We start from the raw sequence: 13,998 nt of genomic DNA, 5'->3' as shown, positions 1-13,998 counted from the left end.
CTTTCTATAAAGAGTAGTTAAAGACTATGAAAATATACTCCTTTTTTATCTGCAAACTCTTCTGTCATTAATGTATTCTAGACCTTCCTAATGTGCAATATTACCCAGAGAAGAAAATGGAATCATAAAATCATTTAGGTTGGAAAAGACCTCTAAAATCATTGAGTCCACCTGCTGACCCATCACTACTGTGTTCATCACTAAACCATGTCCCAAAGCACCACAACTACACGTCTTTTAAACACCTCCAGGGATAGCAACTCACCCATTTCCCTGGGCAGACTGTTCCAATGCTTGATAACCACTTCTGTGAAGAATTTTTTCCTAACACCCAATCTAAAGCTCCCTTGGTGCAATTTGAGGCCATTTCCTCTTGTCCTGTTACTTGTTCCCTGGGAGAAGAGCCTCAGATTTTCCTCAGTGTTCCAAAGTGTTCTGCACCCAAACTTATTTTCATAAAGTTGTATAGACTGGACTTCAGCCTCTCCATAACACTGATATTTCCCCCCTCTCTTTGTGAATGATTATCTTAAGCAAACATTAGGTTGTAACAAAATCAAACCAATACTGACTCTCCTTACTTTCAGAAGTGTCAGGCTTTCCTCCTTGGTATTCCTGCCAATGCTCTGCTGCCTCCTCTCTTTATTGCCTCCTTTTGGTGACTGTATATATTAATATTGATCCTCATTTAAAAAAAAAAACAACAAACCAAAACCAAACCACAAACAGGCTAAACACCCAAAAAGTCCTCACATAGGTAAGAAAAAAATTAAGGAATCTCAGTTTTCCCCAGATTTGTGCTTTGAAGACTGGATATCAGAATTCTAGGCTAAAATCAATTAGGTCAAACCCTTGCTAAATTAGCAGAATTTGTTTTCTATGTCACCATTTGTTTTCATGAAAAAAAAGTAAAATAGTGTCTCTGAAATTTTAACGCCTCTTTCTAATTTAATTAATTTCAAATCGACGAAAATCCTTAAGAAACACAGGTCTAGCCAGTCACATCCAAATATAACACAGGAAAATTCCTCAGGAACCAGGCAAAAAAGCTTCCACCCCGTAAAAAAACAGGTGCACCCATATCTCAGATCTTTAGCTAAATGATACAGTTAGAGCTGAGCTGTTTGGATCACTGGAGCTGAATGGTTCTTTTCCCAATTAATTGCTTAACTCTTCTAGCTTCAACAGCACACAGTAAACAAATTTAGTTTTCTTAATCCATCTTTGCAAGGTACCAATAGCCTTTAATGAGACTGCAGGGATGTTCCAACACAGTAAAGATATTTTATGATACGCTGCATCTTGGTGAATACATTGAATATTAAAATAATAAGTGAACTCTGGTCCATTATTAGTTAGTCTAACAAAAGAGGCATTCAGGATTACATTCATTCACAGAACTAGCAACAAAGCAACAACTTGGATTTCGTGTCAGTACACCTACATTTTTAGTCTTAAGTGTGCATGGTATTGCTCTGAGTGAAAAAGGTATCACTAAAAATGTATAAGCATGTTCTGCATGTTTACAATAGCTTCTTCAATTATAGTTTGAAAGTGGCAATTCTGATTTAAAATTGTAAATGCATGCAATTAAATCCATATGGGACTAAAACCCCAGCTGTGTTAGAAATTAGATTAATATTCTGATAACTGTTAACTTAAAAAAAATCTATTAGCAGTATGAAGAACTAACGATAAAATACATTGACTGTTTTACAGTGCATGTATACACATATATGCTTAACTTTATTCGACTTGGTTTCCAAGGTGAATAGTGTGCACAGAGAGAATTTTCCAAGATTCCTGTGTCCAGCTGAGAGGTCAATAACTTGGGTGCCTTGGTCAATGTAATGTTTCTGAAAACATCACCTGTAGCTTTCTGAGATTCACAGTCCTCGTTTAACTGTTATTTCAGAAATTACTTGCAAGTGCATTGCCTTTTCCCCCCTCCTCTGTCCTTGCATAACTACTTAAGATTTGCTCAGAGATGTAACGTTGCCTATTTTTATGGATTCAATACTGGCAAGTTTTGGATCTTACACCAAAGCCAGACTTCACACTTGTGACTGTGAGGTAACACTGTCTGTGAGGGGGGAAAAGAGAGCCCTTTTTTTCCCACTAGCTGTATAATCACAAGTCAAGAAAGATCATTTTCCCCCAATAAGTTTCTAGATATTCTACCAGTTAATTGTATAACACCAACTCTGGTGATGTTAAAATCAGTCAGTGCTTTGACACATTTGATATATAATCCTTCATTCTAGGCTATAGTAGAAGAAAAACATATTTATGGGTTTTTTTCTTAGGCAATGAAAGGTATTACTTAAGCCCTGCAGGGAAAACTGACCCTGTCTCTGCCTTTTCCAATGTACTAATCGGACCATTAGCTCCCCAGAAGCAATGGCAATTACAGTTCTGAAAATAAAGACAATATGTTACATCCAAACATTTCAAAATATAAGTTGTCTGGAGAAAACCAAGACACAGGTGTAGCTGCTTCATGTCTTTGGCTGGCCATGTACTCTCCAAAAAACAGGTACACTTCAAACCCATTGAACCAACCTGTATCTTCTGGTAATGAAATTTTAATTTCCCGAAGCAGGGGCAATTGCAGATTTAAACAGATTAAAATTGTGGTTAAACTACAAATTAGAAAGTAGATTTTTATTTTATTTCTTTTACAGGACACACAAAGTTATACTGATAGTTTTCTACAATTCTCTCCAGATCCTAACAATAAAGAAGAATAAAATAAAATACAATGGTCCCATAAACCCTCATCTAATCTTTGACGATGCATATTTTGTTTAATGTTTTTTCATATATGAATTAAAAAATAAAGCCAGGTAGTTATCCCCTAATGTAGTGTGGCAGCTACAAGGTGAAATCAGAAAGTCAACACTGCAGAAAAATATAAAAATGAAAAATAGTGGGTTTTTTGCTTTAGAAAGTAAACTAGAGATTAATTTTATTTGAAAAGGTGAATCATGTCACTGTACTCTGAAGTCAGGTAACAAAACACAAACTAATTAAATTAAAATACTTTTTCAGATCAGCATCCTAATAGTTAAGATCTAGCAGAAGAACATATGAAATATTTTGTATGTTGGCTCAGAAAAACTCTTGGCCTGTTGTCTTTCATTTGCTCTGTTACTGCTTACTTTTAATAGCCAAACTAGAGTGAAATGGCAGGTGCATTTTCATAGGCTAGTTTTCTCCTCAATTCCACTATCTTCTCTTATTTAACCTGATCTGTGACTCCAGTGTCTTTTTCTTACTTCTTTTTTTTTCTAAACAAGGAAGTTTTTGCACCAGTCATTTTACCTAAAGGTGTTCCTATGGCTAATTGTGTGTCGGGCTCAGCTGTCCTGGCTGTGTCCCCTCCCAGCTTCTTGTGCCCCCCCTCAGCCTCCTCACTGGTGGGTTGGGGTCAAAGGCACAAAATTCCTTGATGCTCTGCAAGTGCTGCTCAGCAGTAAGGAAAACATCCCAGGATTATCAGCAGTGTTTCCAGCACAAATCCAAATTCTGTAACCTGCAGCAGTAGCCCTATCAAATGTTTCAGAGGAAGGCGTGAAAGCTTGAAAATAATCCACACTTTGTTACTTATTTCACATTTCTTTTCTTCCTGTCCTCCCTCTTTCCTTCTCCAGGCTGAAATATGAGATTTCATCTCTCTTTAAAATTGTTATTGACTGTAGTACTAGGATATTATTTCTCCCTAGTAATATTCAGCCCTTTTTAAACCAAACAAACACCAGCTTGTTGAAATCTTGGCCCAAATGGGTCTCTGTAGCGAGCAGTCCTCTGCTTAATTACACACTGTGCTATAAAACTATTTGCAACCTTTAAAACAGTTTTGAATTTTCCATCACTTAACCTAAATGAACATACCCTTATTTATGTACTTCATGAAGCAGGAGTGCACACTCCTGATCTAGACCAGTCATTATACAACACAGTGATTTTTCCAGTGATCATTTGAGCCAAATTTTTGGTCTGGGTAAGAGACTCACTGCTGTGAATTTTCTGCATTACTCTTCACGTCTCTGAAGTAGGGTCTATGTTTTCCTGTCAATCCTCTGTAGCAGTGGCTGGTTTTAGCTCTGACTGTGAATACCATTAGACAGATCCTTTCTGAGTCTTGGGATACCTCTCATAACCCTAATCCCTGTGTCTTTCCTTGCTACCATGAGTTCAACCCCTGAGAGCCTGAGGAATACTTTAAAGAGATCTGTGGAAGATACCACAGAGCAAAGTGCTGTACAAAAGCCCACACATTAGAAATTTCTAACAAAGTTTGCATTTCCACTGGATAAACTTCAGGAATCCATGCATGGAGAACAGTTGACAACCACTGCACCAGAATCTGCTTTACTGTTCCTGGACAACACTGTACTGAAAGTAATCAATGCAATCATTATCAGTATTAAATGTCACAAACAGATTCATCAGTTATCTCTTAGATACAAAGATCTTCAACAGCACTGACACTTTAGATCTATAAGTAGATAATTCTCAATCCTACCCTACAAGTCATTTGTAAATGCATGCCTCTATTTTTCATAAACACACTTAGAGGTGACCAGAGAACCAGTCTGAGAAATAGCAGAAGCACATACATGTAGAGTTGAATACTCAAACTTATTAATATGAAACTGGGAGGAGTCAGAGAAACAAAAAGCTGAAATCCAAGCTAAAAGAAAGGCAAATCTTTATGATTACACTACAATTTATTCTTGTGTTGAATTCATCAACATAATGATTTTGAGAATGAAAAAGTGAAATGCAAATTTCCAACTGTGTTTCTCTGCCAAATTTGTATTTAGAGTTCCTGCTTAGAGGGGTGTTGTGGGGAGAGGAAAAGCAGAGATGAGAGACCTAATAATGTAATATTATATAGTTTTACAATTAAATTCAACCATTAAGTTGCTTTTGATTCTGTGTAACTAAATGCAAATTTTCATGCTTTTTTCCATATGTTCTCAGAACTCAAATGACAACTGTTACAGTGGGGAAAGAGAGTACTCACAGAAGTAGAAAGTTTGAGAAGACATGGAGAGTTTAATTTCATATTTATGTCTCATTTCTGCCCTTGGACCTTCCTTCTAAGGGTCTGCTTTTGTTGTGGTCTGTGTTATATCCTCTTAACATTTCTATTACTAATTTTAAGGAGGGTTAAATCAGAAAACCTCTTAAATAACTTGGGATCAAAGTTGAATAAAAGCAGAGGAGAATATTTAAGACATTGAATGTATTAAAATATTTAAATTTTGTCAAAGACACATATTTCCTTCTTCAGGGTCTGCTATAAATAGCCCAAGTAAATAACAAGCACCTTCCCTACCCTGAACGAGTAAGTTTGGGATTTCTGTTCCTTTTAAACATACAACTACTTATTAAAAGCCATCACACCTCACACTGTTAGAGCCCAAAAGGCAACAAGTCTTTTTTCCAAGGCTTCTCTTCTTTTTTCCTTTGGCTTCTCCTTTGCCAGTTGGCTGTTTGTCCTTGAGCACAACCTGAGCATGTTCTTTGTTTGTCCAGGTCAACACAACAGCTGACAGAGGCTTGAAGAGGGCACATGCAGGGTCTGCAACCTCAAGCATCCTCTGAGAGCAGGGAATGGATCCAGCTGAAGCTGGCAAGTCATGGGAAGGGGGTTTGTCTCACCACCACTTGACACGAATCCCATCACATACTTTAATTCCTGCCCCTCTCACACCCTAGTGCAGGCTGAGCACATTAACACAACTCTTATTAACTTGCTCCTTGACTTCTTGCCCACATTCTGAGATAGTAACTGCTTTAAAATATTTACTTTATGTTAGTACCGGTGTCCCACTAGAGTCATTCCTGCTGTTATGTTACAGTTAAAAGCATCCCATGGCACTCAGCAGGCTGGAGCCCAGCTAAGAGCAGGGACAGGCAGTGTCTGGACACTGGGAGCAGCTGCCAGCAGCTGGATTCCTGCAAAGGGGCACAATAATCCTGATGAGGCAAAATGACACCAATTGACTTATGCAACAACCCCTTTGGGATCTGACTGAGGGCTGCATCTCTGGTCTGGTTAATAATATTACAATCTCACGTAGTGGCCCCGGAAGGATATTTTTTCTAATATCCAACCCAAACCTCCCCTGGCACAGCTTGAGGCCATTTCCTCTCATCCTGTTGCTTGTTACCTGGGAGAAGACCAAATCCCACCTGGTGCAACCTCCTTTCAGGCAGTTGTAGAGGGCAATAAGGTCACCCCTAAACTTATTTTTCTCCAGACTAAACACTCCCAGCTCCCTCCTCCACTCCTCACCAGACTTGTGCTCCAGCCCCTTCCTGTCATGTTACACTCAGAGTTAACCAGTTGACAACAGTTGTGCTCAACTTTATGTCATCAATTCGTTTTCAAGAAGACAGGTTAATGCAGACCTTTACAGTATAGACAGCTTCTTCTTCTGAGTGGTTGCCAATAACAAATTTACTCCACGATCTCTGATTAATTTGAATCTTAAAGTAAATGTCAGGAAATTATGCTTGTCATAGCACTGGGGTTGTTCAGAAACTATGGGTTAACATCCCAAATTAACTGGAAAATCATTTGCATCTTGTTTTACTTTCTAGCAAATTAAACCTTCTCTGTTGTAGTGGTTTGAGCCAGGTTTTTCCCCCTGAAGCTAAAAGTGGTAACCCCCAGGGGGTGGTGACCCTTGGGGTTTGACCCAATCAGTGCTCCTGCAAAATATAAACATATCTCTCCACCGGAAGAGAAGAGGTGGTACTGGTTGTACCTGTTGTTAGAAGAAGAAGAGGTGGCCATGTTGTAGAGGCCATGAGGAGAAGGGGCTCGGAGCCCCTTGGGGCTTTGGCCCCCCCCCCAGCCCCCGGCTGGGGGGGCTATGTGGACTTGGAATGGTGTTGAACTGAACTAAGTGCCTGTGGCTGAGAAGCTGGGGGAGTTTCTCCCCAGTAGGAGCAGTGGCAGACACTGGGAGCAGCAGCAGAGACAGCAGCATCCGAAGAGCAGTGGCAAAGAGCCAACTGATAAGGACCAGAAGGAGCAACATAAGCCGGTATGCAGCCGGGGCAGACAGAGAGCTGTCTGAGGAGAAGGAAAAGAGCCAGCAGCAGAGACAGAGTTTGTTGGGGTAAGAACTGGATAACCAACACCCCACAGACTCCCTAGAGACCCCTCCGAGAAAGAGGAGGAGGTGGTGGACTAAGAGTCCTAAAGTGCAGTATGCACTGCTGAGAGGAGCTAAGAAGCTCATGGCCTCCTGAGAGCTAAAGCCAGGACGGCCGAAGGAGTGTGTGTGTGTGGGGTGACCTTGGCCCCCCCCTGCTCCAGCTTCAGAGAAGCTGGCAGCCATCTTTGAGTCAGAGCATGGGAGCTCTGTGCAGGGTCTTGATTTCCCCTGAGGATACCAGACTGTCACGAAGACCCCTGTGCTTCGTGATATGACCGTGGTGATGCAACCGTGTCTGGGGTCAAGCAGTCCACGGAAAGACCCCCGTTTTGAGGACGGAGGGCCGAGAGAGGCTTGGAGGCCTCCCTCGTGTGCATTGGCAAGGATCCAGCTGCAACTACCTGGAAGAGAAGAAGAAAGCCTGCTGCCTAGAGAGAGACCTGCTGCTGAGAGACTGGAAGGGGTCTTTTCTTCTTCTTCTCTCCTGGACTTTTAGTTGGAGGGAGAAGAGACTTGGCCCATTGTAAATATTATTGTCATGGTAGAAATAGATATAGAGTTAAGATTGTATGCAGTGTATTATAGTATTTATTTATGTGTATAGTCATCGTAATATATTCCTTTCCCCCCATATTGAGTCTTGTGTGTTTGTCTGGAAAACCCATCTCACATGAGGTTGAGATGTGGGAGGGGGGCTAGGAATCAGGAATTGGATTTTGGGCCTTTTCAAACCATGACATCTCCCCAAACCTGTTGTTTGTGTAAAAGCAAGAGAAAACTGAAAAAGTCCTGCAATGTGGAAATTATGTAATGAGGTTAAAAATCACAAAGTCTTCATCCTGATTCCCCCAAAATTTTGCTGCTTCATAGTATTTATATAGATTACTGGCATCAATCTTCTTTGCTCCTCTAACGAATCTAATAAGCCTGAAATATTCCTGGATGGGGTTTTTCACCCAAATGGCTTGAGAAGAGTCAGACTCATAAAGTTTACAAAGTGATTCAGGAAATGCAATGTAATGAATCAATTCCTTAACTACTATTAGGGAAATAAGCAAATATTCGATATATTAATGCTGAATTCAGAAACACAGCTGATAAAAGAAACCTAGAATACTTTTATGTCTCATATAATTCAGTTTGTAGCAGCTTTTTGTTTCACTAAAAATCAGATTTAATGCAGACTATTAAGGTGTTACCTTTAACAGAAATACCACTTTAGTCCTTTTTACAGTAGTGCCCCAGATTCAATTCTGATTATATACATTTTGCTACATGTAAAGAGTTTCTCTGAAGGCACGTGGTTCTTTTTGAAATATATGCAAACCCTGATTGTTTTTTGAACTAAATGAATCTACAACATATAACATAGTCTGTATAGAAGCAGGGATCCAAGAGCCTGGATATCCTCTGTATTGAGAAATGCTTGTTTATATACTAGAAATGTCTTTTTATAAGTAACTGTCACCTTGGAAACCACTACTAAACATGAAAGTTTTGTCTCCATAGAAAAAAACCCCACATACTATTCAGTTGCCCCAAAGTTTACCTTATATTTTCCTAATCAATCTGAAACACAAAAATTTGTGGTCAAATGTTCCTAGCCCTTATTTCCTCCTTCCTATTCTAAAATTGTATCTTGCTGTAAATGTTGTGATTCCTAATAGCAAACAGAAATCAATACTCTTACTAAAACAATACTTTTTTCAAAAACATATTTACATCCTTTGTCTCAGTAGACTGGAAGACAAAAAAAAAAAAGAAAGAGCCTTCATGGAAGTCAGCTGTTTTCTGAGGTCTGACTTCAAGGCAGTGCCTGCTCAGGTGTGGTAAATTCACAAGGTACAAGGGCCTTTCCTGTTTTGCCACAGTTTGCCTTTTGCAACTATTTACATTTTTTATGTCTGCAAATGCATTCACAAAATATTGACCACTGCATCACAGATACAAAATTCTAATTTTTGGCTTAGATTGTCTTGTAGTTTATTTCCAAAGAAAACATCCAATTGTACCATTCAATTTCTGACACCAGGACATAAACAGAAATGGGAATAAAAAATAATCAGAGTTTCCTCTGAGCACTGACAGTGCTGTACTGGGAGATGTGAGCCTAAAAATACCACTATTCAACATGCAGACCCACTCCATGGATTTCTTGCAGCTACAGGTTATCAATAAAAATCTCTGTGGAGAGGAAACACGAATTCTAAAAGCACCGGAATCTTTGAGAGAACACAGAGGGTTTAACCTTCACATGGCAAAAGCACAGTGTGGAACTAAAGAGGTGCTATAAAACCCTCTAGTAATACACAGGGCCTGCTGCTGGGGAGATGTTCATGATGAGCAGAAAGGTCAATGGCACAACTATGGGCAGTGAGAGCTGCAAGAGGACACGACAGCCAGGGTGGGGTTCATTCCATTCTGTCACCATAAAAGGCTGCTTAAAGGGGGAAAGGCTTCACTGAATCCTCCACAGCCACTGTGACAAATATTTCTGTCCCCACCCCGTTTCGGTCATAGTTGTGCTGTTTGACTTCCTGCTGAGCTTTCCTACAGAGAACATCTGCTGGGCTTGCTCAAAGGGGGGCAAGAGCCAGGGGATGGAGCATATGGCAGGTAAGAGCATCCCCCAGAAAACTGTCCCCAGCTCATCCAGAATGAGTGTAACGTGGAACAGGGAATGCAGCAGTCGGTGTGCCCTGAGGAATGAGGGGAGGACATTTCCCAAGGAACAGAGGTGACAGAATAGAATTGGCCAGACTCAGCCACAGTGACTGAAACAGTCTGGGTGTGAAGACCCACTTGTGAGGACAGGGGAAGCTGGAGTTGAAGGAATGAGTGATTTAAAATGCTATTAATTTCTATTATACCCGACTGTGTTGCTACACATTCTTCGTATTCACAAACATTTTTATCCATCTCATAATCACACAGAGCATTTTCCCACCTTAGTTTCAAAGCTTGTTTATCTTTGGGGAATTCAAGGTCGAAACAGATTCACCTTAAATGTCTGACACAGGGTGAGCACTTCATCAAAGCCTGCCCTGTGTTTCAAGGAAGTCCTTCAACACAGATACATCGCCATGAAATATTCCTTTTTCTTTTTTTTCCCCAACAAAACATTTCCTGATTAAAAGCAGCTCCAGCAGCTATGATGAACAAGGCAGGCTCTAACTAATCTGAAAAACTAATTGTTCTGTATTGGCATCCAGCAGAAAATTACAGGATAAAAAATAGCTGAAAGCCTCCCGTTGTCATTTGGTATTTTTTCTGAACCTAACTGGGAGAGAGACTGCCTGGCCACTTCCAGGGCCTTCCCCCAGCTGGGCTGATTAGCCCACGATCAGTGTAACTTGCCTGTCACTGGGGGCACTTGCTGCCAGCTGAGCACACTCACATGGACAATTAGCAAGGCTCAGCCAACATGTGATAACTTGTTAAGCTGCAGTAATGTTTATTTTTCCTTTCAAGCCTCACACTAAGAAGCAGTGTGAAGCAAAAGAGGTTTCGAGAAATAAATGAAGGAAATCTGTGCTATGAAGTAAAAACCAGGAGCTTTTTTTCCCCCCCAGCTTGCATATGGATCCTAATAGAAAACCTTGCAAAGAGACTTGTGAGTGAAGACTAGTCAGCTTGCAGTTCTGTATAGAACTTCTAAGAAGTGGAAGTTACAGTAAAATTATCAGAACACTTCTATCTTAGCCCTAAACTAAAAATAAATATATACTATGCATATATAAACATATAAGATCTGTAATCCCCTTACAATATCTGTGTTGAATTCAGTGGATACACCAGAGTACTTATCCCAATTCAATTAAATTAGATGAGTTCCTTATTTTTGCCATACATCACTTTTTAAAGTGAAATAGAAAAAAAGGATGAAATACATTATTTAATACTCATTTATCATCTCTTATTAGAATTCTGTCATTGTGCCCTACCATGGGAACATACAAATTCTGTGCATTTTGTAAGAGTACTAATGAGAGTACTATTTCAGAGTACTCTGACTCGGAAATAGTTTTAGTTTCAGTGATAGATATGAAAGTTACTCTAAATCAGCTTATAATTAGCCAAAATTCTTAATGTTGTGATAATAACTGTAACAGGATTGTAACTAAACATTTTGGTATGGCAAAAAATGCTGCATCAGAACTTGTCATTTTATTGGCAACAACCAACACACTCCTTTCCCTACTTTCTTCATACTGCAGGTACAATTTAGGTTTTTATCTAAGCCAAAATTGAACAAGCTTCCTCATGTTCAAGAATTTTTTACTTCAGCGGACACAAACAGAAAAAACTCTCCCCTAAAAAAATCCCACCCAAACCCCATTTTCCATGATAACAATTTAATTGCATCACATAAGGAATTTAAGTATTAATGAACTGAGAGTTAAACCATCCAAGAAAGGTCTTGCTAGAAGGTAAGTTGAAATGAAATAAAATGAAAATTTTCATTTATGAATGCAAGGCTTAACACCAAGCTTCCAGCAGCGAAATTGGTGAGATTCTCTCCTCCTCCATCCCTCTCTTTTACAAACATCTCTTTGTAAATGAACACAAACTAACAGAAGAGGTAACAATGTGGGGGGAAAAACCCTCCACAGCCAACAAAACCAAACCCAAGAAGAAGGAAAAGGGTCCCTCTCTTATACTTGCACATTTGCTTAAAATAAATGTTTGCCGAAGTTTATTAGCCAAAAATCAAAACAAATTTCCCTCAGCACTGCCAACGTGTTTATTGAATCACATGACTGGAAATGGAGCCAAGCCACCTCAAACTGCTGTTCCTGTGGCATAAACAAACCTGAAACTGGAATAAAAGAGGCACAAGTCACTCAGCTGTTCCAATTAGATAAGGCAAACTCACACTTGTCGTGTAAGCAGCTTCAGGGTCATCCTCCAGCACTCGGGACAGACCAAAATCGGAGACTTTGCACATGAGGTTGCTGTTGACCAGGATGTTCCGTGCTGCCAGGTCCCGGTGCACGTATCCCATGTCTGAGAGGTACTTCATGCCAGAGGCAATCCCCCTCAGCATTCCAACCAGCTGGATGACTGTGAAGTGGCCGTCGTGCTTCTGCAAGTAAAGGTGCAAGTTCAAAGAACACATTCATTTCATTCTAGCGATGTTAACTACAGCCCTTATTTAAAAGACATTTGTAACCCAGCCAGCCAACATGCTTGTTTTTTCAAGTATTTGACTTGGTCTGCAGTGCATGCCATCTCATCTCCCATTGTGCAGTTTGTCCCCATTTTCTTCCACAATTTCACACATTCCAAAGTCTTCCTACTGACAAAATTTAACATCTTTTATAATAGGTTACTAAGAACACCTTCCCCAAACACCGTTTTTTAGTACAAGAATGAGGAAGCACACAAAAATCCTCTCTTCATCTTTTACTCCCTGGCCTCAGCAAACAAAGAACCCTCTTTTTATTGTCTCAGCCTGGATTGTCTGCATTGAGGTACTGCTGCTACCTCACTTTTTTTTGCTTTTTTTGGGGAGGGTTTCTTTGTTTTTTGGGGAGGGTTTCTCTGTTTAAAAAAAATAATTCCCAGAACATCCCGGAAAAAGTCTGTAGCTTTCTCTCATGTTTGTTTTGCACCTAACACCATATAATCTCTGAACACTAGATTAAGAAGGAGAATTGGGCTGAAATTGAAGGGTTATTCCAAAGCTTTTCCAAAGTCTTCCTGGAAGAAAGCCCTTAAGCTCAGCCCCATGAATGCATTAAGCTGCTTAACTCCTATTAGTGTTGAACATGTAAATAAGAGTTGTGTCATTAACCACATTTGTCCAGCTGGTCAGTCCTTCTGGGCCTCAGTTTCCCCATCTGCAGCATTAAAGTTAACATTTCTTTATGTCCTACATCAGACAGCTCATGAATTATGCAGCAGTGGGAACCAAGTGAGTACATGTATAGAAATGTGATTATGGGCTCTTTGCCTTTTTTAGGTCTGCTCTGTCTACCATTTACAGCAGACTGCTTACAGGATTATTTTTGTGACCTCAGCTGGCAGACATTGAGCTTCTCATGGATTATTCAGTGAGCCAGGCTTTTATGTTAGTAGGAACAGCCAAACAAAAACAAACAACTCTCTCCTGCAAGCAAGTTAACTTTTCATTTTCTCCTCCAGCACCTTTAGCATTGGGCAACAGAGAAGCAGCAAGGTTCTGATCAGCATTCAGGACATTTCTATTGCTTAGCTGATACATTTAAGCAAGATGATTTTTTGTAGGGGAGAGGCTTACAGTAAGTTCAGTAAATTAATTAGATTCACCAAAGCAACAGACTGAACGGTATAGATATGCTTAACTTTATCCCTGGTCAGCAAGGTATTTCAGCATTTCCATAGTGATTCAATGGTTTGAGGCCTGTATCCAGCTCGTCAGGATACAAATATTTAAAGAATAAATAAAAGAAATCCAGAAAGATAATGGTAAAAGGAAAATACCAACACACCTTGTCAGCTAGAAGACCTCAAAGCCTCAAGTGTGATAACCAGACATTTTAGAGAAGGCCATCCCCTTTTATAAGCCTATGACATTCCCTATCACAGGATCCTACCACAAGAATAAGGGTTATTTCAGACTCCAAAACATACCAGTGACAGATATTTTAAATAAAAACATTCCATCTAGCAATTAAGATAATATTTTAAATACTTTAAGCCTCTTCCGATAAAGGAAGGAAATGGGCTTTATCCAATGCTTTATGTAATGAAGCCACACAGGATTTGGGTTTTGCTTTTCATTTAATACTTCTGAATGTTCAGTTGATTTAAAAATTATGAAGCTGGCTGCCAA

At 39.7% G+C, this 13,998-nt stretch overlaps 1 protein-coding gene across 7 annotated transcripts in view; it reads right to left on the bottom strand.

Moving 5' to 3' along the window:
• Nucleotides 1-13,998, bottom strand: part of EPHA6 (EPH receptor A6) — a 444,142-nt gene that overhangs the window by 37,782 nt on the left and 392,362 nt on the right. For all 7 annotated transcript variants that reach the window (XM_027698393.1, XM_027698390.1, XM_027698394.1 and 4 more), the window contains one exon: nt 12,058-12,267. In XM_027698393.1, the coding sequence (XP_027554194.1) occupies nt 12,058-12,267 (210 nt within the window). The remainder of the gene's footprint in view (nt 1-12,057; nt 12,268-13,998) is intronic.

Source organism: Neopelma chrysocephalum, unplaced genomic scaffold (assembly GCF_003984885.1).
Source record: "Neopelma chrysocephalum unplaced genomic scaffold, ASM398488v2 Primary Assembly neopelma1_126, whole genome shotgun sequence".
Lineage (NCBI taxonomy): Eukaryota > Metazoa > Chordata > Aves > Passeriformes > Pipridae > Neopelma > Neopelma chrysocephalum.
The sequence above is the reverse complement of the archived record's forward strand: the minus strand, read 5'-3'. Positions and strand labels throughout refer to the sequence as shown.